This window comes from Idiotropiscis lumnitzeri, chromosome 5 (genome assembly GCF_059441095.1).
Source record: "Idiotropiscis lumnitzeri isolate Australia: NSW breed Sydney's pygmy pipehorse chromosome 5, RoL_Ilum_1.0, whole genome shotgun sequence".
Classification (NCBI taxonomy): Eukaryota; Metazoa; Chordata; class Actinopteri; order Syngnathiformes; family Syngnathidae; genus Idiotropiscis; species Idiotropiscis lumnitzeri.
Genome location: NC_142395.1, coordinates 14,565,628 through 14,593,326, shown reverse-complemented (window position 1 = coordinate 14,593,326; position 27,699 = coordinate 14,565,628). Strand labels below are relative to the sequence as shown.

The window sequence follows — 27,699 nt, the reverse complement described above, 5'->3', positions numbered from 1 at the left end:
CCAACATATTTTTTTTTGTTTACGTTTCAGTGAAAAAGTTCCGGAAAAACTGGAAAACTGTTCATCTTCCCAGCCATGTGCCACGAAAGCGGCAGCCTTAAACAATATTCATGATTACCTGCGTGTCCCTGAAGTACATCTCGTACTGCTGCAGCATCTGCCTGCTGACAACGCTGCCGTGGTACACAATGACGTTCAGGTGTGTCCACGTGCGGAACTCGCGCTCCCAGTTGGCGATGGTGGACAGCGGGGCGATGATGAGGAAAGGCGCCTTGATGCCCACACGGTAGATCTCCTCCAGGAAGGTGATGGACTGGATTGTCTTCCCCAGGCCCATCTCGTCGGCCAGGATGCAGTTTCGCCTTTGGATGATGGGGAGAATGAAAGACCAGACGTTTGTCACCATGTCTTGTAGGCGTTTGATCCGGTTTTGGTTAGAAATGGTAACGGACTATTGAACTCTTTATCAATATGTCTTACCACTCTTTTGCCATCTCTTGATATATTTTAGCATAGTTTCGATTGTCATTCGAAATAGTACCTGACTACTCAGTGATATACAATCTGATATACCTTTTATTAAAACTCGTTCTAGCGCACTCTCACCATAAGTTGGCCTACCAACTGTTAGCATTGTTATCAATTGTCACTTGAATTATTAACCAAATAAATTGCCTCAAATTGCATCTTATTCATTGGCCTTACACTTGTTCTGCTCAGGATGCAGAATGTTAACATGCTGCTAACATTCTTTCTCTGCTCAGGTTGCTATCTTGATATATTGTAATAATAATAATAATAATCCATCAATCCATTATCTGAGCAGCCTCTCCTCATGAGGGTCGCGGCGGTGTTGGAGCCTATCCCAGCCATCCCACCCTGAACTGATTGCCAGCCAATTGAAAGGCACACAAAGACGAAACACCATCCGCACTCACAGCCATACTGAGGAGCAAATCTCTCGTGTCCAATGCATGTTTTTGGAATGTGGGAAGAAACCGGAGTCCCCGAAGAAAACCAACGTAGGCACGGGGAGAACATGTAAACTCCACACAGGAAGGCCAGAGACAGAATCGAACCCTACACCTCTGCACTGTGAGGCCATCGTGCTAACCAGTCGTTCGATAAAAATAATAACTGTGCTGCCCATAACAATAACAATAATAATAATAATAATGTGATTGAATAACAATTTAGAATCATAAAAGGAAACATGATAATCAGAAAAAGTGGCCTGCTTAACAAAGTGGGTGTAGGATTATTTCACTGTGTCAAGCACATAAAATACCACAACATATTAGAAGTTAAAAATAACAACAAAGCAAATGATATTAAAAGACTGAAGAACGAGAAGCGTAATCACAAGCTCCTTTGTGTAGCATTTACACCGCTATCCAGAGGATGGGGCTAACACACTGATTCCCATCGGCTGCTCGAGCGAGCCTTCCACTGCTGACAAATAGCTGTGCGTGGGCACGCAATAGTCCTGCACGCTCAAATGTAACACAAGCATAATGGAGTGTGCACTCCAGGTGTACTGTGCCGGCCTCCTTTTGTGAAAATGGAAAAGGCACGTTACGGAAATGTGGAAATGCGGCAGTACTTAAATGAGAGCAGCGACACTGCGCAGCAACGACCGACAGAAAATGAAATTCAATATTTATTATCAGACGTCTGAATCTATACGCACTGGCATAACTACATGAACCCTTGTTCCTATCTGGGGCCATTTCAGTTTTTATGAAGTCCTCTGAAGGCAATGCTAAATTCAAGAGAAATAAATGGAGCAATGATTGGAACAAATGTTTATTGTTATATACTGTGGAGGTTCCAATGTTTATGGGTTTGTTTATATAGCAGTTCGTTGGGGTTTATTTTGTTTTGAGAATGTGAATCGAATGGTCCTGGCCCACACTTACACGGCGGGGTTACACTATGCATAGTAGAAAAGTTTAGGCTATTTTATTTTGCAAAATATGAGTTAACATTTGTTATTAAGATAAGTTTTCCTCACAACTTTTAAGTGAATGGAAAAACTTTTGTCGCAAACCAAAACAGCAGCAACTCCCAAAGCACATAAACTGTCTTTTAAAGTGACTTCAAAGTGAAGTGAGAAGTTTTAATAAGTGCACATTGTAAAAAGACTTCCATTGTGTCAGTTTAAAGACTATCTAAAAAGATGCTCGGTACAGTTAGCAAAATGTTGCCACAGAATGTTTGGACTAGTCCTTATTTATGTTGCACGGAACTGACTGCTGGCTGCAAAAACAAAACCTTGAACCTTTTCTGTGTAAATGAATAATATTTGGTCTAACTTTCTGATTTTAAAGAACTGTTGCAAACCCAAAAAAAAAAAAAAACTGCAGGTACTACCGAAGAATGTAAATAGTCGCTCACATGAAACAAAGCGGGGGGACTTACTTCATATTAGGAACAAGTAACCTCCTTAATAGTAATAAAGATGATTTTATGTGACATGATGACATTAAAGACGATTAATTACGTGGTTACACCACAAATGTGGGGGAGCTATGAGACTTATTTTCACTATCTGAGGGATTTGGCTAAACACAACTTCATTGCAATTTTTCTTTAGAAATACACAATTTTTGATGTGATGAAAGTTGGTAACCAAAAGAGCAAGTTCTATCGAAGTCGCTTGAAACTGACCTGTTGTACCAGTTGAAGAGCAGCCAGTTGACTCCTTCCAGCTGGTAGTCCCTGAGGCTGTTGCCGTTCCTGTATTTCCGTGATTGCTCCCTCTTCTTCCACAGATTGGCCGGGGGCCTCTCCTACGGGCAACGCATTGCATCATACCATTTTTTAGTTTGGCTCGGCATAAAAATGCTCAAAGAAAGACGATTTAGAATGAGATGAGGGGACAACCAGTTGGAGTTGCATAAAAGACAACATATGTTAAAATACATCAACCTGTGCTAGGCAGATTATTTGTAATTCTAATAACAGAATTTGACAAATGATTGCATCCCGCTAACCGATATGGACAGCACAAGCCCAAAAACTATACCCCCCTTTAATGAATCTGGGTTGCGCTCCACTCACCACTCTGCGCGAGTCCGGCTTGGCTGCCTGCAGCTGCTCGAACTCCTCTATTTTGCTCTGATCCACGTCGTCCTTCAGCTCCCAGGTGCTGTCCTCGTACGGCAGCGAGCACCACTTCACCAGGTAGTAGACCACTTCCTGCCGGCAGACATGCGAGAGAGTGAGCGCTTTCATACTGGTGACAAAAGGCCCGCTGGGAAGCCCGTGAGTGTGGCCTTGGGGCACTTGTCAGGCACAAAAGACAGCGCTTGAGTAGACAAGATTTATGCCATAAAGATGTAGAAGCAGAAGATATGATTACCAAACAGATAAGGTAGCGGGAACATTTCTTATCGCAATCATGGACAGACAGCTCGATGGCTGATGTAGGTGTTGATGGGATTTTGCCGCAAATATTGAAAAGGTTTACCATTCACAACTATCCAACCATTCTCCAAGGAAATCACTCTTAACACACTCCACCCCATACGATAATCACTCAGGATACTGTTTCGAGACATTAAATAATTGCATATTTGCTGCCCTTTATTGCAGGGCACGGAAAAAGCTCAAATCAGCGATGAGAATGTCAATTTGGAAAATAGTCAGAAAAAGGCAATAGTTGGAGGAGGGTGTGATGTTTGGGCATTCTTCTAACTTGGATGCTAATGTGCTTATCAAATACACCAAACAGATAAAAGGCACATTAACTGAAGTAAATGGGCACAATTTAGCTCCAGCTAATGCTAAGATTAGCGCACGTCCATCAATAGCAGCAGCAGGAATTAAATTTAATCAATAAATGAACACTACATATAAAACGGCAACGCTACTCGCCACTCATGATCGACCCTGGAAAAGGCACGACCTTTTCCAAACAACACTATTCAGGAATCAACACCTTTGACGGGTTTTAAATCTCTTAACGCTGGCCCACTCTTTAATTGCTTTGCAACCTACTCATCCTGTGGCCCGCTCTCTCTTTCTCTTGCTCTCTCTTAAATTTGGCGTGCTTTATTGTACACGTTTACTGGATTTCATTTGGCACAGAGAACAGATTACACAAAATACAGAAATGTCAATAATTGTGTCAATAATGTCTATAAATATTTAAAACGGTATTAATAACCGTTTGAAATCTCACGGTTTACTGGTACACTGTAAACTGTTTCATCCCTACCAACATGTTTTTTTTTTATGAAAGGACTCACTTTACCTCTCCAGTGTCTTTGTCCTCGCAATAAGACACTTCGAGCACACGGTCCACCTCGACATAGTCCGGGTTGAAGAGCTCTTCTTCCATCTGGGAATCACAAGAGGGAGACAAAGGGAGCAAATCAACTCCAGTGCCTACTCGCCATCTGGAGTCAACAGGCATTCACAGATGTGCCCGCCTACACAGCCAGTGAAGATGCCTCTCAACCTACACACACTTGCTTCATACTGTAGTCGCAAGCACGCAGCAGGTAACACACACACACACACACATGCACGCATGCGCATTAGAGTGTACGTCGCCTTACGTCGGCGAAGAAGAGTGCCCGCTGCGCCTGTTTCATCTTGAAGCGTTTGATCTTCTGCTGGATCCTCTTGTCCTTTTCCAGCTGGCCCTCCGTGGCCCACTCGCAGTGGAGGTAGGAGCTATGCACGCACAAGCACACACAGCAGTTCTAATTAGTAATGAAGCAGGACGAACATTTCACATCAAGAGTTGCATGACCAAAATGATCCCAAAGAATGGTTTTGTCACATTAATCTTAATAGAGTTAAAGCAGCAATTAATTGGAATTAAAACAAACCTCAAATCAGAGTTTCCTAGCTGAGCTGAGCAATGTTTGGCGTCTCGATATTACATACATTTCAAACATTTAGATTTAACCCAATTAGGTTGGCGTGAAACCAACAAAAACATATTTGTTGGGCAGCAATAATAAAAAAAGGTTGTTTTTCAAAATAATATTTTAAACTAACAATTTACAGTACTCAATAGGGACGGACGGGTTTAAAAGAAAAATTATTGATTTGAATCAATTTTCCTTTTTCTAGCCCAATATCGATTCATAAATCGAAACTTTTAATAATGTCTTTTCCCCCCATAAATATACTTGACGTCATGCGCAATCTTGTATCAAAACAAAATGGCAGAAGCAGTGACGTCAGCGCCAACAAGCATGATGGCAGATGTACATCGTGTTTTGATTGGGTCACATTAAATAAAACGTACATGATTAATGTAACGACATTGGCGTCAATTCTTAATTCTTAATATTCATATTTTTACTAATGCAGCTAGTTACAGCAAGTAGTTTGTAATAATTGCAGCATTGGTTCTTCTGAGAATGTCTTCCATTTGAAAGGAAAATCTGTACTGCGTGAAATCTTAATTGAATCAAAAATCTATCAAAGTGAATCGTGAATTGAAAATGGAATCGGGCCTTTGTGCATCAAATCAAACCCATTTTGGAAATTTGAATCACCATCACTACTACTCAAGTGTCGAGGACAAAAAAAAAAAATACTTACTAGTTTTTGTACTTGACAAAAAACTCTTCCACTTCAACCAGCACCCCAGGAGAAACCTACACACGTTATAAAGAAAGAAGAAATAAAGCTGCAATTTACCACACTGATGACAGACATCAAAGCGGATCAAGAGGGAAAGAGTGATGCGTTACCTCCTTCTTGACGACACGAGAGGACATGATTTTGTCCACGACAGCCGCGTCTTCTTCACTGGGGTTTTCCTACAGACGGAGATGAGAGAAAACATTGATGATTAGTGCTTGGAGAAGGCTTCTTAGAGAGTTTGTTTTTATATTGCGAATCTGCGCTTGCAGGCGACCATAACTCACACAGGTCATAAAAAGCCCTCGGGTGAAATTGTGATTTTGGACTATTAATAATTGATGGAGGCTGTAACATTGTGCCTTGGAATTAAGCTCTTATTAAAAGGAGCGACTCCCGAAAGAATTAGTTGACTCGCTTTTGGCAATTCCCTCAATTTTCCTCACTTCTTCCTCTAAACCTTGTCATCAATGCGAGTTGTTTTACTTGAGCTTTATCGAATCTTCTAGGGCTAGTAACTTTTTTTTTTTTTTTTAACACTTGAAAGCTAATTAAGAATGTCAAAAAATGTGACGCGTTAGGTCGACTCGCCTTCAGCAATCCCCTCTCCTGACATTCTACGCCACATGCCAAAAGCTTGCGTTGTTTGACTTTGACTCTTGTATGACAGTTAAAATGTTTACTTGCCAGAAATCGTCTCTCATCACTTTCTACGACACGTGACATCAACTAGTGATTAGTGTACTTGCCTTCAGTCTCACACTACAGTCGAGAAGTTGACTTATTTTTACACTTGGATGATAGCTCCAAATGTGAAACCGCATGATTGCACAATGATAGACGTCGCAATTACTCACAACAAAGAGCTGCACCGCAGGCTGCTTGGACGCCACCGTGTTGGCCTTCTTGGCTTTGACCATCACCTTGCCGTCCTCGTCTGACAGCCTGGCCTCCAGCTCCTCGGCGTACTTCTTCCTCTTCACCTGCCGATTAGAGCGTCTCTTCTGGAACGTGAGGAGACAAAAAACAAATTATGCTAACGGTTAGCATCTTGGAATTTGAATGAATTCACATTTGAAAATAGTAACAGTATGCAATGCCCTTATCTGTCTGCCTTTCTTTCTCTACGGAGATTGCCACCTTGCTATATGTTAGAACGCCAGCTGTTCGCATGTTAGCATTTACAAGAGTTACAAGTTACAAATCTAGCAGTTTTTTCTTCTACTTGTTTGACAATTTTACTTTAAAATTTGCCTGCCGTTCCAAAAGACGACAGTTTGACCCCGGAACAGCTTATTCTGTGGATCAGCATCCCGGAATGGAACTCCAGAGGTTTCACTGCATATAATAAACAAAATAATGACTAGCAACGCTGATATTTTTGTTTGTCACAATGACGCTTTTAAGTATATGACATCATGGCTTCTCATCATCCCCAAGTTACTATGAATAAACAATAAATGTGACAAAAAATATACTTCTGTTCAGTTCCTTCCTGACTGTGATATTTATAAATAACATAGAGCGGGTGACTGCTATGCGCATCAATATACAATACCCAGCTCATAATATGTTGTTAATGAAAAAAAATGGCATTGAGACAAAGTTAATTAGGTTGGCGAAACAATCACATTCCTCAATGGAAATCCTCACATTCCCAACTAAACTGACAGGAAGTCAAAAACGTCACCGATTGTGATCTCATGCAATCCACAATGATACCAACATTTTATTGGACAATAACATGAATAATGACTTTATTTTATTTTTTGTGGTTGGGCACATTGCGTGCAGTGTGTGAGAAGTTGTGTTTTGTTAAGGAGGAAGTCATGAAAGGAATATGACACCACCTCATGTTGCAAAACTCCGCATTTGAATCAGAATTTTTTTCATTCTTGGGCTAATGTGACAAAAGTTGAAGAAAAATGCATTATTGAGACTGCATGGTCATTGCATCGGTTATTTAATTTAAAAAAAAAATGCTGAACATCCAAAAAAACATTCCACTGTCAGCACATTCTTTTTGCTGTTGTGAGAATGTGGTGTCCTTCTTTAGACCTCTTTGATGGCATCAAAAGAGATCAGAATGTGCACTCAAGAGCGCCATCTACTGAGAGGTGTGCACATGCTGACAAGCAGGCTTCATTTGAGCATATTTGCCCATTTGGTTTCCAAGTCATCATAAGCCTGACTAGTGGATGTCGCTGAAAGAATAATATGAGTTATTATCCTGTGGCGCTGGGTGCTTTCAGAGTGATTTTTTCCTTCCTGAACCGGTCATAAAACAGTCAAACCCGACTATCGTAAATGTTAAATCTGTTTCATATCTACCATGGCAAGTCCTTATGCGTGCTGAGTTGTTGTTTTCTTTTTTTCCAAAGTGTCTGGTGCGTCACATTTAAAAATGGTTAAGATGTTAAACTGGCTTGTTTGCACCCGCTTTAGGTGAAATACATTTTAAGAGAAAGGCAATTGTCAGACGTCAAAAAGCGGCAACTTAATTTGGTCACTTATGTCCTTCAAGCGTCACATTAACATGCCACATTAACTGAAAAGGGAACTAAACACATTTTGGATTTTCAAAATTAAGAGTAACAATGACGACATTTTCAAAGGTTGTTAGTCATAGTTGCTTTGGTTGGGAAGTTCACCCAACAAGCAAGTGCATTTTCTCCCTTTTCACAGACCACTAAGGTGGAAATGCTCACACCAGGTGCAAATTTTAGATTTTTTCATAGTTGGAATCCAAAATAGTGTTTTGAAACAACTAGACAAAAAAAATGCTTTAGACAGAAAACTCATTCAAAGCCATATTGGGAGGGCTTAAGTAACTCAACTGACTCCACAAACGACCTGGTTCCTATATTCCATAAAATCATGTGATCTATTTAGACAGAATTTGTACAAATTCAAGTCCAAATGGATGCCTGTCTTTTTGAAATCATAATACTGGTTCCTACCGAGTCTCGAGAAGCGTGTCGAGGTGGAGGGTCCTCGTCTGACTCCTCCTCGGAGGAGACGGGCTTTCGTTTCTTCTTCTTCCCAATCTTGATGACAATTTTCCTGTGGGAGGAAAAACAACAACAATCTTTTTAGTTCATGGGGAAAAAGTAAAATCCCATTGACATGCTAATGAAAAATTAGCAGCGACTCCCGCAGAAATGAGTCATATAACTTTCTAGAGCTCAATCGCAACTTGCTTCTGCGACTCTTATCTCACTAAGTGTGTACGCGGCAAGCACGGCACAACACTGCCTCGAAGAGGACAACGCGTGGACGGCACGAACTGCTGTTTCACATTTTTTTATTGCAGTTATTTCAATACATTCTTATTTTACTTTATTCAATTATTCTCTAATTGTTCTTTCAAGATTCATTTTAAGTACTGTTTTAAGGATTCAAGGATTATTTTATTGTACCAACATTCATACAATGACATAGCACGGAATACGACACCCGAAGTAGCAGGTTCGACCAGAAAGTCCCAAGACTTGTAAAAATAAAAGTAGAACAACCAAATAAGATGAAATAAATACATGACAAAGAGATAAGGGAGATGCTTATTCGTGGGTTGAATGTGTGCAAAGATGCAATGCAGCAAAAAAAGGTGTGGATGCACCAAATTGTGGCTGCAGCAGAATGAAATTGCAAGAGGATCAAATTTCACCTGATATTTACAAGGTCATTTTATTCTTGACGAACAGAATCGAGTGTTCAAGAATAAAGTGCTCCAACGTGCAGGGATGAATGAGCATAATGGTAGTTTTGCGTATTTGAGTTTTGGTATTTCAATAAATAATGGGTTTTGAAATTGATAATCCTTTTTAATATTGATCAATTATATATGTATATTAATTTATTAATTTAACCAAAATTATTATTATAATTATTATTATTATAAATGATAAGAATTGCTTAGCCCGACTATAAGATGGCAGTGAACTCAACTTACTTTACAATCAACAGCACTTTGGAAAATGGTGAACAAGGGGGAAAAAAACAAGGCTTCAAGCTGTGTAACGACACTCTCAGTTGACATTTACAGTAAAAATAATCCTAAAATACATTGAATTAAACATTATGTATTTAAAACAACCGCATAGCTTTATCATCTAAATGTTCACTCAGCTTTAAGTCCCTGTAAAGTGGCAACAAAAATTTGACACACTGCAGAAAAGAGAGCTGATAGCAAGCCTGTCAAAGATGACTTAATTATAATGAAAAAAATCCCCATGTATAGGAAATCAAGTTTCATAATGGTGAAGAACTAAGATGTTCTCTCAACTTTTAGACAGTTGACAGACATCTGAGCACATACTGTACTTCCTGCGAGTCAAAAAGCCCACATAGTTTTCCGTTTCAACATTTCACGGCAAACCAATTTGCATAAAAGACAAAACACTTGGGCATTTAAATAACGACACAAGGCTGTTCCATCCAGAGAAAATGCATTTTTCGGGTTGCAGGCACGACTTGCTAGCAAACTGCACAATAGTATGGTCTAAAAAAAAGTTTGTATAATTAATGAACTGGAAATTTCACCGGACAGTGACTGAAGGAATGACTGCACTCTGTATTTACTGTATATCAGCAACAAGACAAGCAGCTGCCATAATTGAATCCTTTTGTTTTGTCGTAATTTTATTTTTTTATTATTTTATTTTTTTTACATTTTCGATAGGCGACACTCAAAAAAAAAGGCAAAATCTTCCACAGCCATCGCCCAATTTCAACATTTTTAGTACACTGTACTCAGGTTCAAGTAACACATTCCAATCAGACTGTGATTTTTGTGAGCTCTTGTCTCCTTGTTCAATTAATGTATTTAGAAACAACCCACAAAAATCAACCAAGGACTCCTGGCAGCATTGTTCTGCTCAGCACATCAGAACTTGAAAAGACATTTCTGAACATTTACATCTAAATTTAGTCACACATAAACATTGACTATCTTGGGTCTCTGCATTCTGAAAGTATCTCTTCCTTCAGCTGCACAGCTGTGAGCCATTAAAATACAAACAAAGGCAGCAGCAAATTTGACTTCATATGTGAAGTCTCACCTCACATTCAATTTACCTCGTCCATCTGCAGACTTAATGTATGGGAGTGTGACAGAAATGGCAGAACGATACCACTATGTGTGGCCAGGAGTAGGTGAGCAAAGCGAAGGCGTTGATGCAGCGAGGTCACCGAGGGCTGTTTGAGAAGCGTAACTGCAACGTCACGTCAGTACTCAGTATGGGCGGGGGGGCCAAAAGGATTCCCATGCTAGCCGGTAGCTGCTCTAGTTAATATCTCACAAAATCTTACGGCCGAGCGCCACAAGTGGGTTTTGATGATGACCAAGGACCAATAAAGAAGACTTGGCAGCAAATATGTGTCTCTGTCCTGACTGCTCAGTACATCATGGCTAAGTTCAGCAATTATTACAGAATGGACAACTCAAAGTGAGCTGCATTAATGCAAGGTCATTCACCTCTTCACTTCATTGTCGCTACTGTTTTTATATCTCATTGTCAGTTGTTGACTTTTGGCCTCTTCAGAATTTTCAAGCTGAAGGAAGTCAAATATGCGCTTTCAACCCACAATGTCCCGTTCGGGTTAAGTGTGGTGTGTATAATACTTGCTGGATGGTGACAACAGGGGGAGAAGTGAGAGTCAAACAACACACTAAAGAGAAGTCCCGCCTTTTCCTTTATGGAACTCCCATAAACACAGTTGGGTGTAAAAGCCAGAAAAATTAAGGTCATTTAAGGTGGAAAAGTGCAGTTGTTTTGCAGGTAGTGTCAACAGTCATTCCCAAACACAGTGCTGATGCACATTAATGTGCCGCAAGATAAAAGTGTCAAACCGCACTTCTCAAGGGTTGTGATGCTGCATGTTTTAGATGTTTCTCTAGTATTACTTGTGCAAGATTTAAAAAATTCTAAGGACTGGGAAGTAAATACAGGGTACAGTTTTCAGTTTGAAGAGTCCAACGACTTTGACAAGAGTAGGTGAGCCATTCGAGCCAAAGCCACACAAACTCAACTCCGCAGAGCAGTGTTTTTATTGGCTGCCGCTTGATGATGTCGCTTGTGCGCGACAATATTTCAGAGGACGTGCCAACCAAACCAAACCCAAAAGGCCGATGCATTCAATTAATTGCCAAAGACGAAAACAAAGGACATTCATGCTATATTTATAGTTCTAGTTAGTCTGTTTGTTTTTTTATTTCATTAACGAAATATTTTTTTCGATTTTCTTTTCAGTAATTTTTGCTCACCAAAATAAATGATAAGAATTACAGTTATTTTTAGTTATTTTCTAATCATAAAATGTAGCTTCTGTGATTTCTTTTTTTTAATCATTTTTGCCTTTATTTTATTTTATCATCAAATTTTTTTTTCCGATTTAGGTTCAGAAGTTTTTGTTCACCAATATAACCCTGGTTTCCACTTGTTGCCATTCATACAACTAAAATGATTGCTTTGTGTTCAACTAAACAGGCACATTTGTCACCTTCCAAGTACGTTTGTGATTTGTGATCATTATTCCAGTATATACACTTTTTGTGACAATTTTGTTTGGTGGTGTGCCATATCCCATATTTTCTTTTACGTAGACATGCCTTGGTTGGAAAAAGGCTGTGAAACATGAAAATACCTGCTTTTAAAAAAGGGAAAGACAACGGCAAGCTTTTCACCCCCTCTAGTGAGTGTGCGTGCCTGTGTGTGTGTGCGCATGTGTGTATGATGGGGGTGGATGCTGTGGGTTAATTGCACTGTGTCGCCACACTTCAACAGGAACAAAAAGCCTAACAGTGGAGAAAAATGTGAACCCGCCTGTTCTTTTTGTTGTTTGTCATGCCTCTTGTTTGTAAACAGCAAAACAGAAATTCTTATTGCAGGTGACACATTTTTGCTCTTTCACCTTGCAAGCCAAGGTCATGGGAATCACTCAAGAATATGTTCACTGGATGTATTATCGGGTTATGGGAAGTGTGAGAAAAAGCCTATTCCTGCAGCGGTGCAGTGCTATAAAGAGCTACCTCCTCTTTCTGCCGGCCCCTCCCCTTCCCTCCCGTTCCCTTCCCTTCGCTTCCCTTCCCCCTCCTCCCGTGCTCATGATATTACATTTCACAAACCCTCTGACAATGCCACATTATGGTTGCCACGCAACATGCCCTTGAGAGCCGGGGTTTGCAGCCCTGCCGGTGACATCACTTCCTGTACAAAAGGCAACACCGGCGCGTGCCTGTCCGCGGGCCGCTGACAGAGAGCGGTGAGAAATGTGCCAAGTCAGGGTGACACCAAAAGTCTACCAGCTGTGACACTCGCAAAGGTTGCAGAGAATCAAACTAAACAAAAGGTTCCTGGTGGAATAACAGTGTTGTCGTGCACAGGCTCGGCAGATTAAAGAAGACAGAACATGGCTGAAGGGGTTTTGATGCCCACATGGCAGTGGTGCCAAGTAAATACTAGCAGATTGGTCATCTTGACTATACTTGATTAATTTCGGATGACTTTTTAACATAAATCTCTACAGAGACGCCTGTACTTTCAACTCCTTATGTCGTCAAAATAGGCACATTACTTTTTCCAGTGACAACAAAATGTGAACTAAAGAGCAGGAATGTTAACCGCGATTGAATTCTTGATTGTTTGATGAATTGTGAGCTCGGGGACAGCAGCAGCAGTAGGGAAGAACGTGAGCCAAGGATCATTGACAACAATGACCCAAAAGATTCAGGGGAGGAAAATATTCCCCACGTTCACATTGTAGGACCTTGCAAAGACACACCGCGCTGTTGGACAAATGAAGTTTTCCTTTAATTACAATGTTTTTATGACCATGAGAAGTCAAAAATCCCATTTAAATTGCCAAGGCTTAATCTGTACTTTTATTTATACAGGGAGTAATTTCACCGCATAGAAAAACCTTGACATACTGGAAAGGCGTGAAATAGCTGGCAGTGAAGCGATGATCTGGCACTGGCGTGCAAGTTCAGTTTATCACCTCTGTAGCATTTGCGACTAGCTTTGATGACACAGCTGTCCGACAGGCTACGGCTAGTGTTGTGATTAGCAATTAGTCCAGAATGAGATCCCGTATTCACACTCAGTCTGCTCCAGATTTTTTGTATGGTCAAATTAATCGATTCTTTGACCAGCGAGGGGAAGTGATTGTCAAATACAAGGGGTCCTCTTTCCACATAAAAGAGCTTAATTGCTACAGCGGCAACATTACTCGCATTTGTACAAATGCCTGAATTTGGTGTGGTCTATCACTAAGCTACGCTAATTCTAAGTCATAATTCCAGTAAATATTTGTCAGAAAAAAAAAAGGTGTCAAACTCAAGGCCAAGGGGCCAGATCTGGCCAGAGACCTCATTTTATGTGGCCTGCAAAGGGCAAAAAAGGTGCGTCAACTAGAACAAACAATTACTCACTGGCTTCTGATTTCAAAACCGGCTTTCCATCAATTTGTTGTGTGTATGTGACAACGTAAAGTGATCATACATTTTTATGGGTTCACAGTCATAACGGCCCTCTGGGGGAAACCATAACTACGATGTTGATCACCCACAAAAATTAGTTTGACACCCCTGGTCTAGGCCATTAATAAATATACAATCTCTATCGACTGCATGTGTGGCAAAGAGAAGGTTGGGATTGCATTCCCCTGTGATATTTGTATGGAAAATGTTTCTAGGACAAGCATTTAAGACAGTCAACGGAAAAACAGTAATGGTGTCTTGTGAAATAAGACGGAAAATGGAGTGCACCACTCGGCTGCAACCAGCAGAAGCACTGTTTATTCAACAACGTGACGATGACGTGAGCTACGGGACGTTGTTCCACACAGACCTTTTCTGTGGCAACTCCGCCATATCAATTGGGTACCCTCAATGAATCAAAAAGCAACGAATTAATCAATTAATTGACTGTTAAGTCGGTGCCAAATCCATGATTAGAACATAGTGGGAGTTTCTCTGTGACTCTCAAATCTAGTGCTCAATATTTTCAGCCCTTCAACAAAATCATAGAATAAGACAATTAAAAAGAAATGGACTCATTTGTATATAAACACCAAACTAATCTTATGTGTAGTTAAACAAGCAGGAGGCCAGCTCTTGAAATATTTTTTGGGGGAAGCACTGAAGGGCTAAAATGTCCAACATACTGCGACAACGCGGGGAGCTCATGGTCCACTGCCATTTTTTTTTTTTGACCTGGTCACATCAGCTCCTTGCTCTTACCCACATCTCAACTCTGACAACCTTTTATTTTCCAACTGGAGTCATGCCCTTTCATTCCCGGCAACCTGCATTCTCATTCTGATCTATTTTGACAGTGTAGATTGATTCTTTCGTTTGCAGCCATACATTTACTTCCTTTAAAGGTCCTTCGTCTACCTTGTGGAAACACAAATAACTACATTACTCAAACGTGTGTGGTGAATATTTTTTTTTTGGTGAACTCACCAAGCCTTGTTCCTCCTAAAAACCCAATAATGTCTTGAAAAGTTGTGATCTACACTTCTCCCTTGCTCTCTCTCAAAAACAAACAAACTGATTTTGCATGTATCAGTGTCGTGACGAGACTGTATATTTGTCTTGGAATAAGATGAAAATAACATTTGAGGCAGAACTCCTGTTCGTTCGGCAGGAAGATGTTTATGTGACAAGCTCCAACGATGCACACAAAGTGGTGGCAACCATTTTGCCTTTTAAACCAGCCAATAGAAACATTTCTCAGGTGTCATGTGACAAGACTGATCTCCAAGTTGCTTCTGGAGTTAGATTCTATGCATAGTTTCTATTTTCATCTGGAAAATATGTTTTTTCATTCATGGGCGAATTGGGCACAATTTGGTCACTAGTATGGAACTGTGGCTTCAAGATTTGATTAATCAACAGTCAGACGCAAAACGCAAAGCACTACGAGCAGTGAAAAATAAAATAAGGCCCTGTATTGTTTTGTCATACATCGATAAACCTTTCAGATGAAAAATGGATACTGCACTCGCTCCGACGCACATACACCAACATGTAGCATGCGCACACCCTGCAGAAGATTAACGGACAAATATCTAAAAAAGCGAAGCGAAGAAAGAAATGTACTGGAAGATAAGGCAGCAATATTGTAGTATAGTATGCTGTAGAATATAGGCTCCACTTACGTCTCCATTTTCTATCACGTAATTGAACTCGCATGCACCATTTTGTGTTGGATTTTTCCCACTACTCTGTGCGCTTTGAAGCATCAGCATGTTTAGGAAACAGGCCGGCACACAGGAAACATTTCAACAGCTCCGAGCATGATGGAAGAAGCATATTTATAATCAGGGTGGATGGGTGTGTGAGTGTGTGTTTGCGTGTGCGGGTGGAGGGGGCGTGGGGGGGCATTGAGGAGGGAGGCGGGGGCACAATGCTCTCATCTGATAATTATACGCCGTTATTTTACAGCACGTTGCGTGCGTGGAAAATCAAAGTTGCAGCCTCCGGTGAGCTGAGCTATATATATAAAAAAATGCTCATTTTGGTCTGACAGTGGGCCATTATCTGGAGCGCTTCTCCTCACACGGGTCGCGGGGGGTGCTGGAGCCTATCCCAGCTGTCATCGGGCAGTAGGCGGGGTACACCCTGAACTGGTTGCCAGCCAATCGCAGGGCATATATAGACGAATATTCATCCGCGCTCACATTCACACACAGTGGCAATTTAGAGTGACCAATCAATTTGCAATGCATGTTTTTGGAATGTGGGAGGAAACCGATTTTTTTTTTTATTTGGTGTCTATAAAAATGCAGTGTTTATAAAGTGCAGTCTACGTTTACATATAGTTCTTTCATAAAACATGAAAAGTTATTTGCATTATTGTTGCAATCTGACTGATTTACCGTCTTCTGTTTATGCCACGGTTTTGGTTTGGTAGGTTCAGTGAAGTTGTTGTCGCGAAAGTTAAAAGATTACAAGTCAAAGTGCTTAGTAATATTGATTGTTCATTTGCCTTTATTTTAGCATAATTCCAACTAAAAAGACAAAAACATTTATATATATTAAATCTGTTGTTTATTGTGATACTTTACTTACTGTAATTAATGTATTGCTGGTTTTTGTGAAAAAAAATATATAATCTTGAAAAAAATAATCCCATCGCAATAGGGAAGTTAAATTTCAAATTTTTCAGTTATTTTAGTACAAAGCACACACATTCATGTTAGTTGGAGTCCCGCTTTAAGTTTCCCAGAATTATTTATTTATTCTTTTTTTTTTTTTTGCAAAAACAACTGCTGACATGACAAACCCAATGTTGTGACAGCCGGGACATTCCATCTCCATGGACAAGTGAGGTTGCGATAACAAGCACATTTGAAACTTCAACTGACTTCAATTGAATTAGCGTCATGTGTGAGCACATGCGATCTTCCTGAGCATTACGAGTGGAAAATGCCGCCCGCTGAAGACGAGGCAGCGCACACCCTCCACCGAAATGCTTTCATATTTGATGGGGAGAGCCTGGATGGTGCGTGCCAACATTCAGGACTCTCCTCCAGGGCCGCTTGTCATCATCCTTGCAGGCTGTCTTCATTAGCGAAAGCACGTTGGCGCAGCAGCCAATCTTGACGAGCAAGGACGCTGCCGCCACTCAATCATAGCTTCGGGATGTCAGCGGTGATGCAACGACGAGACCTTGACCTTTTCCAGAACACATTTCAAAATACGCTTGTCCCGAGGCACTCATGCATGCCATGTTAGGCTAAAACTTCCTTCCTTTTTTCCTTTGTCTTATCGCAACATTAATTACCTGTGACCGAAGCAAGTCTGAATTTTGATGTCACAACATTATAAACTAACTTCACATCTGAAGTAGTCATAGATGCTGCAACTCCCCAAACAAAATCAGGTCATTTGGCAACAGACAAGGCCCTGGGGTTATTGCGGTTTTTTATTATTATTATTATTATTATCCCAACCTTTTTATTGCTTCAATAGGCCATACTGTTGAAAGCATGCATATAACATTCCAATGATTACTTTGGTAAAAACTAAATGAAAAGATGCAGAAAACTTTGAAAAACTCAATAGTTCTATAAGCCGGGTCCACCCACTGGCCATTTGAACTTACGGCGTGTGTGAGGTCACTGGCCCAAGTATTGGTCGCTCTATTTTGGTTTTATTAAAGGAGAAACAAAATGAATCCAAAGAAAAACCACGAGTGAGCACATTTCACAGCCAAAAACTCAGATGCGGCTCGATGATGTCATAGTCGCCTTCGTCATGATTTCACCGTCGCACTGGCCCCGCCCTGAAGATTTTCAAAGCGTAATGCTAAATTCATGATTATGAGTATCAATTCGAAAAACCGCTTATTGCGACATGGATATTTAACATATTATAATGTGTACAAATGGTGCCCCATACACTTTAATGAACAAGTCTGTAAAGGAAAAGCTTTGCCTCAGTTCTATACTTTGGATCACAAACAATCTTGGTATTGACACGGATGGTTGAGTTGTACTTTTTCCTCGTGATAGGGTAAAACCTCATTTGCTTTGCAAATACTCCATCTTTTGTTTTTGAATTAGCCCCCAGTATGGCGGCAACACAAGCAAAGCTGTTATTACTTTTAAAATGATACGGAAAAAGCCAAAAATAAGGATGTTGGTTTGTGCCCTCCCTCGATGCCCAGTTTTGCATCAGTACGAATGTAAAAGTTGGATCCGGTCTAAATTGACGAGTTATACCTGGAGAATGAGGCTCAAGACAAATGATTTTCTCTCGATTTACTTACACACAACAATGTCACTCATAGTGCTACGATTGTGTAGGGGTTACCAAGCAACATTGTTGAATAATGATTCGTCGACGGACAAATGACAGGCTACAATGGAATTAATTGGCAATGAAGGAAACAAAAATCAAAGCCAGTTATGTTAAGAGTTACTCTCCTTGAGGTTGCTGCCTGATACCATTTCACGGTTATAACATTCATTACTCAACTGCCAAATTACAGTCGGTCACTTTTTTTTTAGGTTTTGTGGCGGTTGTCATTTGGCCCAACAAAAACACTCTTTACCTGATCCGAAGTGCTGTTACAAACTAAACTGAACCACCCCCAAACGAGATTGACACGCAGCGCTTCTAAAATCAATCAGCAACAGAATGGTGCCGCTTCCAAGCAGTGACACGATGAGTGGAAGCGTCACAAGTCATTTGCGTGTGTGACAAATCGCCAACACGGCGTCTATGCGCCTTAAATGCAACATTTCGCACACTCCCACTAGGCGCTTGTACATCTGAACTTGCCATCAGCTCACAGCGAGAGCCACTCACAAGTGGATAAGGATATGACCAGACCATCACTATGGCTTAATTCACCGCAACATAGGGTGCCATTTCCAATAAATGCTGTAAAATAGAATAAAAAAAAAAATGGGTACAATGCCGTGATGTAATAATGACTGTTACACAAGGAGGCCTCGGAACAGTAAGCTCCATTCGCAGGCTGTGCTCTTTCCTAATGTAGGCCATGCATGGTTACGCTGACTAAAAAATAGGTTACGCAGCTCATTACCCCGCAACAAGGACGCTTAGCGGTGCTACCTTTTGAAAGACAGAAATTAGACCAATTGGGAATACATTTGATTAAACGGTTGGTTCGTCGACTCCACTGCAGGTTGTTGTGGAGGGAAAGCACTTAAACTACCTAATCTAACAATATTCTGCCACAAAGATAAATCAGATGATCAAATAGAGCTATTTTTGAAAATTTAAAGAAAACGTGGCTAAAGCGGTGCCATTAAATTAGCATGCCAGCAAACCAGATAAAACGGACTCGCTGAGGCTCGTGACGCATATTCGCTTTGACTAATCAACACGAGCGAATGCGACATAAATTACTCTTAAAAAGAGATTTTTTTTTTTTAATCATCTTTACCACATTCATTCATTTATACATTCATGTGCTGCAACCGCCCACACATCTGTACTGGCTGTTGTTGCAATGGAAATGTGCGTGGCGTGGCCCTGGACTGCGCAATTAATCGAAATTCAGTTACGATTAGTACACTGAACTATTACAAAATTGGCATAATTTAAAAAAAACAAATGATTATATACACACACACATTACATACATACATATATATATTAGTGTTGTCAAGTGATTATTTTTTTAACTAATTAATCACCAAAAATTCCATGATTAATCATGATTATTATTTTTCAACTACTATTTTTTGCAAAGCTTATAACAGATATTTACTTGAATAATATCGTGGAATTGATGCAAAATCACCAAATATGAAGTATATTTAATTCAAAGACTGTTCTAATAGCTTTCTTGGATTCTTGAATACGATGTAAATGGAGACATCTTTGCAGACATTTATTTTCGAAACATTTCTCAAAACTGCCCACAAGCGCCACACTGCAGTAGTGTTGGTTTGCAAGGCCCAGTGGTAACTTAAACACAGTGTTTTGTTCTGAGACGTGCTAAAGACAGCAAATATGGCACAATATCTGCAAAGAATGCAAATAATTTTTTAAGTTAATCAAACTGAGTGAACCGAGTTAAAATATTTAACTGAGTTTCATATATATATATATATATATATATATATATATATATATATATATATATATATATATATATATATATATATAAAATTTTGCTAAAATTTAACTTATTTTACAATGTCTAATACTATAGTTCGTATACCTGAGATCAAAATTTGAGCATTCTATTGAAATTGTTTATTTAAACGTGACAACACATCTATGGCAATTTATAAGTGTATATAGTAAGTAAACTCCAATGCACCGTTTTAATATACAAGGAAACCACATTAGAATTTATACAAACCCAAACCCAAAAGGAACTTACATAATTATAGTCTTTCAAATAATTTGATTTTCTTTAATGTTATTTTTTTCCCACCCAATAAATAATAATTTGAATAATCATGATTTCACTTAAAACTACAATAATCGTGATTGTTTTCTTCATAATCGAGCAGCCATAGTGTAGCCTACAACAATTCAACACCACAATAACAACAGAAAAGAAAGATGGGATGGCAAATGACACTTGCTTCCATATACGGGGCAGTGTGGTGTCACTTTTGAATGCAGCTTTTGTTTGCACCTGGGCCTTTTCTGATGGCCCGTGCCTGGTCTATTGTCACGGCACGCAGTAAAAGTCTGAACTTTGAGCTCCCGTAAACCATGAACTCTGGAAAAACACCACTAACAATCTCATCTTCAATCCAAATCTCCATATACCATACCACGACTGACGGGTAGGTTTGTATACAATCTATTGAAACTCAGCTATAAGCTAGCTTTTTATCAAAAACTACCACCACCAAGCTGTTCACAGTCATCGCTGGGACTGCAAAGCAATCTGGCAGCTTGTCAGATATAAACAGAGCGCTCTTGAAAAAACAAAACAAAACAAAACAAAAAAAAAAAAACTGATTATACACTGTTCTACGCCACGCTCATTTCATCCAACAAAGCTCCCATTTTTCACACTCATTACAGGCTAGGACTGTTGCTCCACACCGTATATAAATCAAGCAGAAAAAGAGAGCCGTTCGATATTGTCTCAACGATAAATCCGGTGGAAAAGTAGCGATAAGTGGCATATCAGAGTTGACGCGTAAATGCGACCGCCGAGATGGCAGGCACTGTTGACACTTGCAGTATGCTGTGTACACAGCAAGGCAGCATTATGGTGGACAGCACCACTTAAGCTTTTTGCACACAGATTGCACCGAATTTCATCCACAACCCAAAGCATCATGCACTATAAATTTCTTTTTGCATTAAAAATGAATTATTTTCACAGTCATAATGAACTTGCGGCCCACGATAATGAATTTGACACCCCTGGGGTGTGTGGGTATTATATATTATATATATATCCGATCCGCGACAAAACAGCATGTTGTTCAGGCTAAGGCAACATGATTAGTCCGCAGCAGAAGAAGTTGAAAACCTTATGGATCAACTTAAGTTGTATGTATGGGAGCATTTTGGCAACTTTGGGTGACACTAGACCTCAAATGAATGAGAAAGGAATTTTTTTTTCTGTCTCTTGTCCCACAACGGCATTCAGACAGATGTGTCAAGGAAGCGGCAAACAAAGACGCCGCCTACGCAAAGGCGAACATAATAATACATTAGGTCATTGATGTCAACGTAATAGCCTTAGTCGACTTTTATTTGAAGTTCGCTCGCATCGTGGCGTAACGGCTAACTTAATTTCTGTTTTGGATATTTTCGCCTTAATTTATCGTAGTTATAATTGACATTACGTAGTTGTCACCAACACCAACATAACGCCATCCCGAAATCTTATTCAGTCGCTAATTTAGGACGTTAACAAACTGCTTGTTAATTTACACCGTCTCACACAGTCTCGGGCGTTAAAGGCTAGCAGCATTAACAACAAACTCCTGGTTGGTAGTTCTACAGCTGTTCCTTGGCTTACTCTTTTTTTTTTTTTAAATACTTTTCCAATATTGTGGACCGGGATTACTTTGTAATGCACTCTCCATGTTGAAAGGAAGGGAACGTGTAATTCCGTAAATACAGAGGTGAGGCTACATTAATGTCTTGCTCGCAGCTAGAAAATCACATACTGCACCTTTAAGAAATGGAATTGGATTGTGTTTCTACCTTTATGTTAGAGTCACAAGAGTAAAAGATGAGAAGCACATACCCGATCTTGGGCTTCTGCTTGGATGCGGAGGAAGGGACGATGCAGGCCTTCCTGGAGGCTTTAAATTTGGACCGCGCTTTGCCGTTTCCTTTATGTTCCCGATGGCTCTTGTGCTGGGACGACGAGCTGGGGAAGCTCTCGGGGCTCATGATCCTCGGGATGTTCTTCTCGCCGCGCTGGCGGGCTTTAGCTATGGCCTCCGATATTATCCGATTGGCCTTTTCCTGCTTGTCCAGGGGTACCACGTCTGGCTGGTGGTGCGTCCGCCGCGGTGTCCGCTTCTCCGAGGGAGAGCTAGATGAGGACGAAGAGGAGGACGACGACGGGGACGACGATGAGGAGGATGAAGAGGAGGAGGACGACGAACTGCTCTTCATCACGGGACTGAGGGCCCGGACGTGGCTCGCGGGACCATTGGTGTTCTTTCGAGGCTTTAAATAAAGAAACAAGAAAGAGGAAATTAGCCACAGTTGATGTCTCCATTTTGAAAACAACGCGCATGACAGTTTCCTGCAACTGATATACGGCTCACAAAAACACTAATTAAACACAGACACATAATAACAGGATTGGCACATTTCTAACCTGTGTCACGAATTTCAGAAGGCAAAAAAAAAAAAAAATATATATATATATATATATATAAACATATTCATCGTTACAGTCCACTTGCATCAAGGCTAAGTGAGAAAGACACCAACCAGCAAACAGAAAGGTCAGAAAAAAATTCTTTCCATTTTATCATATGGCACACGATTACCCAGTATGTTAGGCCATTGTGGAAGTCTCTGTTTACAGCTTTATGGTACCGGCACATCTGAATGAATTCAATGATATTTTTGGAGGGGGACCCGCACAGCATGCCAGTTTTATAATTAATGTTTCTAAGAATTGACTCCACGCTGGCCACTTCAGCAGTGCAGCAAATGTACAATTTGCTGGAGGAATGTTTTCACACTCACTATGATGAGTTGAATGTACCAACCAACAAAGCTGCAGTCCACCTTATAAACAAACAAACAGTTTTCAATAATTTTTTCATACGGCCTCTAAAAGACCTTCAGCTGGAGAAAAGCCGACGTTTCTCCAATTAGAAATCAGGCGGAAAGTAACCTTCAAAGTGCGTGCCACGTGGAAAGTATGCTGAAATGAAGTCGCACTGGGAATAAAGGTGAACATCGGCTCGGTGTAGCTTTGGCCCTCGAGCTTGTAAATAATCCAGGCCAAGCTGATACATGATCATATGTAAATGATAGATAACGTGACTGCAATGAGGCCTTGTGACGTGGGCCTCCAGTCTCATGGAGGAAAGACCCATTAAAGGGCATCCGACAGTTTACGCCGGGGGGCCGACATGTCTGAGTTCTCTGTTTTGATTCCCCTTTACATTGCAAGCGACATACAAATTCAGGGAGCGTTTACATGAGATCCAACACCAACAAAAAGCAAACATCCATCCATTTTCTTTCACGGATATCCTCATTGACGTAACCGCCAAGTAACACTCACATTCACACCAATGGGGAAAATGAAGAGTTTTAAATTAGATTCGAACCGATATGATGTGGACATAAGGCTTACTGTTTTTCATTTGATTGTTTATTATTTAAGGACAAAAAAGTGGTTTTCATTTGAATGTTTACTGGAACTGACAATGGGACACATGGTGGACACGTCAAAGGTCTCTAAAATCCTCCATAAGGAAAAAAAAATTGATAAAAAAAAAAGGATGACTAAAGCGTATGACCTATTCCACTGCCCACACTGCTTTTCTCAAAAATAATATTCCATTTGTGTCAAGTCGAATTTGTAGGGCAAGAGATCATCTTGACGGGTCGAATTGGAGAAGCCCTCGGAATTGGGTGGATATTTTTAACTGAAACTTGTCAACCAATTGGGGGAGGGCCGGGATTTTCTAATGGCAATATCAGGAAATAAATAAATAAAAAAATAAAAAGGACTTTTTTTCCCTCCTGCACAAAAAAAACTACTTTTCTTCAGGACCCATCATCTAATTTTCAAAATTCTTGGAGCATTGAACTCACGTTGAATGGCTATTCCAATCACAGTCAACTAACTGACATCTTTGGGAAGTCCGGTAATTGTGACTTAAGTATTATTTTTGGTATAGGTTAGAGATCACTACGGTTGCTTTCCACTTGAGTACGTTCGTTAGCAGAGGAACATAGTCGTAAAATATGGACCCTCTGTATAAACCTTTTGTCGTCAATTGCTTAATACAAGTTTGAAGGCCATTCTTTAACGAAAATAATTTAAAAAAACAAACATGTTTTTGGTTGCGCGTCAAGACTATAACAATGAAAAGCTTCAGATAGCAAAACCATGCTGAAGTTTTGAAAAATGCTCATCTGCAAAAGAAATAGCAGACTATATTAGGGGTGGGCATCAACTCAAAATTCTCTCTCAAAGTTCTCAAAAGTATCGCTATATGGTTTTATGAAGCGATATTGGGCCATTAAAGGGAACTTCAATTCGAATCGATAGATATTTTTAAACCCAGCCCTACACTATAGCCGATTCAAAGCTGTTGTTAAAAAAACTGAATCACATGGCAGATGACAAATTCACTTACTGCTTTCCTGACCGGTTTTGATTCGATTGTTTTATATTTATGTCCTAAAAATGCGTTCCATTCAAAATATACTGTAACTATGACTTTACTACCACAGCGATGGACTTTTGCGTGCGCTGACAAATTTGGTACAGGAGCATATCCTTTCTACCTGTGTCGTTCCTTAGCAGGTCTGTACGTGAAATATAAACTGAAAAATACCGGTCCTGTTTGACAAGGTTGTTGCGACAACTTTACCAGCAACATGTGGACCTACGTGCACTGGAGGCAAGCCAACAAAAACAAGCGCACACAAAGGCTGCATTATGACCAGTCACGTGTGAAACGCCGCTGAGACCATTAGGTCGAAATTTTACCAGATCACGCTGGAATGTTCTCATTGAATAGTTTAATGGGGGGAAGGGCTGAAAGTAATGCCTAGGAGTGGAAGAACACGAGAGCACACGCAGTGTGAAAGACGAGGGGGGCGGGGGTTTGGGGGTGAGATATGAAAACAACCCTGTGTGTGTGCGTGTTTGTGTGCGTGTATCTGTCTATGGGTAAAATGCCGCAAAAGCGAGACTGTTTTTGCTTTGTAACGCACGTCTGTAAAAAACTGAAATGACAGTCTTCACGTATCAGCGGCTTGGACAACTATTAGACCATAGAAACATAAAAAAGGCAGAGAGCCACGCTTCGATTTGGAGGCTACATAGTGCTCGTGAGTGCCTAGCCCAAACAAACGCATGAATTCAAAGCGGAAGGCATTTCGGAGAGCAGTTTAGGGGGCAGGGCGGGTAGAGAAAAATGTATCATCGTTGGCTCTATATAAGCAAAGCATGTGAGTAAGGCAGGAAAAGGGAAGGGAGGGTGAGGAAGGGGAAGAGAGGAAAAAAAAAGCAGCAATGAGTTCAAGATGGCGGCAGTGCAGCATGAGTCGAGTAGGTTGTTCAGTTCCTGCCGGCTCCTCCCCTCCCCTCCCCTCCCCTCCCCTCCCCTCCCCTCCCACCAAACCCTCCCTCCCTCACAGAGCTCACTTACCCTTCCTCTTGGCCTCTTCACTGTAGACATTTTTTTTCTTCCTCTTTACCTCCCCCTACAACCTCCCTCCCTCGCTCGCTCCCTCCCCCTTCCTCTCTCGCTCTCTCTCTCTCTGTGACCGGCTAACAAAAGCCTTGCTGCCCTTTCGCCGGGTTTTCTCGGCGACGCTCCTTCTCCGGAATAAATATACTTTTCCACAGTCTCCTTCCTGGAGTGGTGAGTGTGTATACCCCCCCTTCCCCTTCCCCCTCCCCACTGGTTCGGCTCCCCTCCTCCACCACCTCCTCCTCCGGCAGCGGCGGCGGTCCACTCGTCTTGTTCCTCAGGCAGTGCGTGAACGCCGGAGTGGCTTGTCTCCTCCTCCTCCTCCCCCAGCGGGCAGGGCTCAGGAGGAGTGCATGGGAGCGCTCTTTCTCCCCCCCACGCTCCCTCTCCCTCTTTACTCCCTCCCTCACCCACGTTTGTCTCTTCACGGGGTGATGAGGGAGCAGAGGCAGAGGAGGTGCGTGGCAGTCCAAGAAGCGCTGGCTGCCCCTTCGCTCTCTCAGAGTTTCCCTACCGCCGGGTCATTGATTCCTCGGGCCTTCTTTTCCTCGTCGTCCTGGGATAAGGTAGGTAAACTCCGTTCTCTCGTTCTTTTTTTTTTTTCTTTGGTCCGCTTCCCAGTCGGCTGCGGCCCGCACGCGGCAAGCTCCGGCAGGAAAATGAAAGCACAAAGCAGCAAAATGCATCAGCATGAATATTAGAGATGTCGTTAAAACCCAGGCTCGTTTTTTTCCTCTCTCTCTTGCTCGCTCCCCCCTCTCTCCCTCTCTCTCTCTCTCTCTCTCTCTCTCTCTCTCTCTCTCTCTCTCTCTCTCTCTCTCTCTCTCTCTCTCTCTCTCTCTCTCTCTCTCTCTCTCTGTCTCCCTCTCTCTCTCTCTCTTTGTAAAGGAAGTAGGCCAGCAGATGGTGCTAGCAGTTATTACATTAACTTTGACAAATTAACCCTCACAATACCAGATCATTTCCCTCACCACTTTTTGTCCTCCTTTCCTTTTTTTTTTTTTTGTAGGTTACAGCCAATGATGTGATGATTTATTTAAGGAAACGTTAAAAAACATCCTGGGACTTTCAGGCACCGAATCACAGAGAAGTACAAGCTCTGGCGGCGCTCCGGAGGCGCTGGCCTTTACATGACTTCCTCACAGTGCAGGCGGACATGTGCAACAGCTGGCACATGGCACCAGGAATGACACATGGCTGGCCCACAGCCAGGTACAAAACATGGGTATAGAAACAGATAGCCAGGATTTGAATCTCAGTTATGGGAGGTTCAAATGCAGCTAGAAGGCCAATTCCAGAAAGAGAGATTCCACCATGAATGCAAGTCACGTGAAAGATACAGGAGGTAAGTAAACATGAACAAAGCAGTCATTCAAACATTAGCCAGAGCAGCAGCCGAGTTTGAATAGTTAATGCTAGTGTTTGATCAATGTTGAAAAGTAAATAAAAGTCTTTGTAACAAACTGGAAAGTAGTCTTAATTTCAAACCACAATGTCTTTCAGTTCTCTAGCAACACACAGTCGTGATATTTTCCAAGAACAGAGGACTGCAAGGGCCAGATACGGCCCCGAATGTGTACGCTTTCACACAGCAACTCCGTAATCAGATAATGAATCTGGATTACATGGTCCAAGTGACAATTTACATGTTTTTTTTCTCTCTTAAAGGGGAAGTCAACCCCATGAGTTTCTTTCCAAGAAAATATACTATGGCGGCTC

General features: G+C 41.1%; 1 protein-coding gene and 1 long non-coding RNA gene across 10 annotated transcripts in view; one reads left to right on the top strand and one right to left on the bottom strand.

Moving 5' to 3' along the window:
* chd9 (chromodomain helicase DNA binding protein 9) overlaps positions 1-27,699 on the bottom strand; it is a 77,118-nt gene that overhangs the window by 22,586 nt on the left and 26,833 nt on the right. For 8 of the 9 annotated variants that reach the window (XM_088295325.1, XM_088295328.1, XM_088295329.1 and 5 more), the window contains 10 exons: positions 22,323-22,753; positions 8,568-8,670; positions 6,465-6,611; positions 5,718-5,786; positions 5,566-5,621; positions 4,566-4,683; positions 4,259-4,345; positions 3,064-3,201; positions 2,671-2,792; positions 119-362 (listed from right to left, as the gene is read on the bottom strand). In XM_088295325.1, coding sequence (XP_088151451.1) covers positions 119-362; positions 2,671-2,792; positions 3,064-3,201; positions 4,259-4,345; positions 4,566-4,683; positions 5,566-5,621; positions 5,718-5,786; positions 6,465-6,611; positions 8,568-8,670; positions 22,323-22,753 — 1,515 coding nt within the window. Of the gene's footprint in view, positions 1-118; positions 363-2,670; positions 2,793-3,063; positions 3,202-4,258; positions 4,346-4,565; positions 4,684-5,565; positions 5,622-5,717; positions 5,787-6,464; positions 6,612-8,567; positions 8,671-22,322; positions 22,754-25,935; positions 26,192-27,699 lie in introns of those variants that run through there. The other variant, XM_088295333.1, reaches the window with a different exon arrangement.
* Positions 25,952-27,443, top strand: LOC148337012 (uncharacterized). Its single transcript, XR_015843096.1, has 2 exons — positions 25,952-26,546; positions 26,990-27,443. It is a non-coding gene; the product is annotated as an uncharacterized LOC148337012 (long non-coding RNA).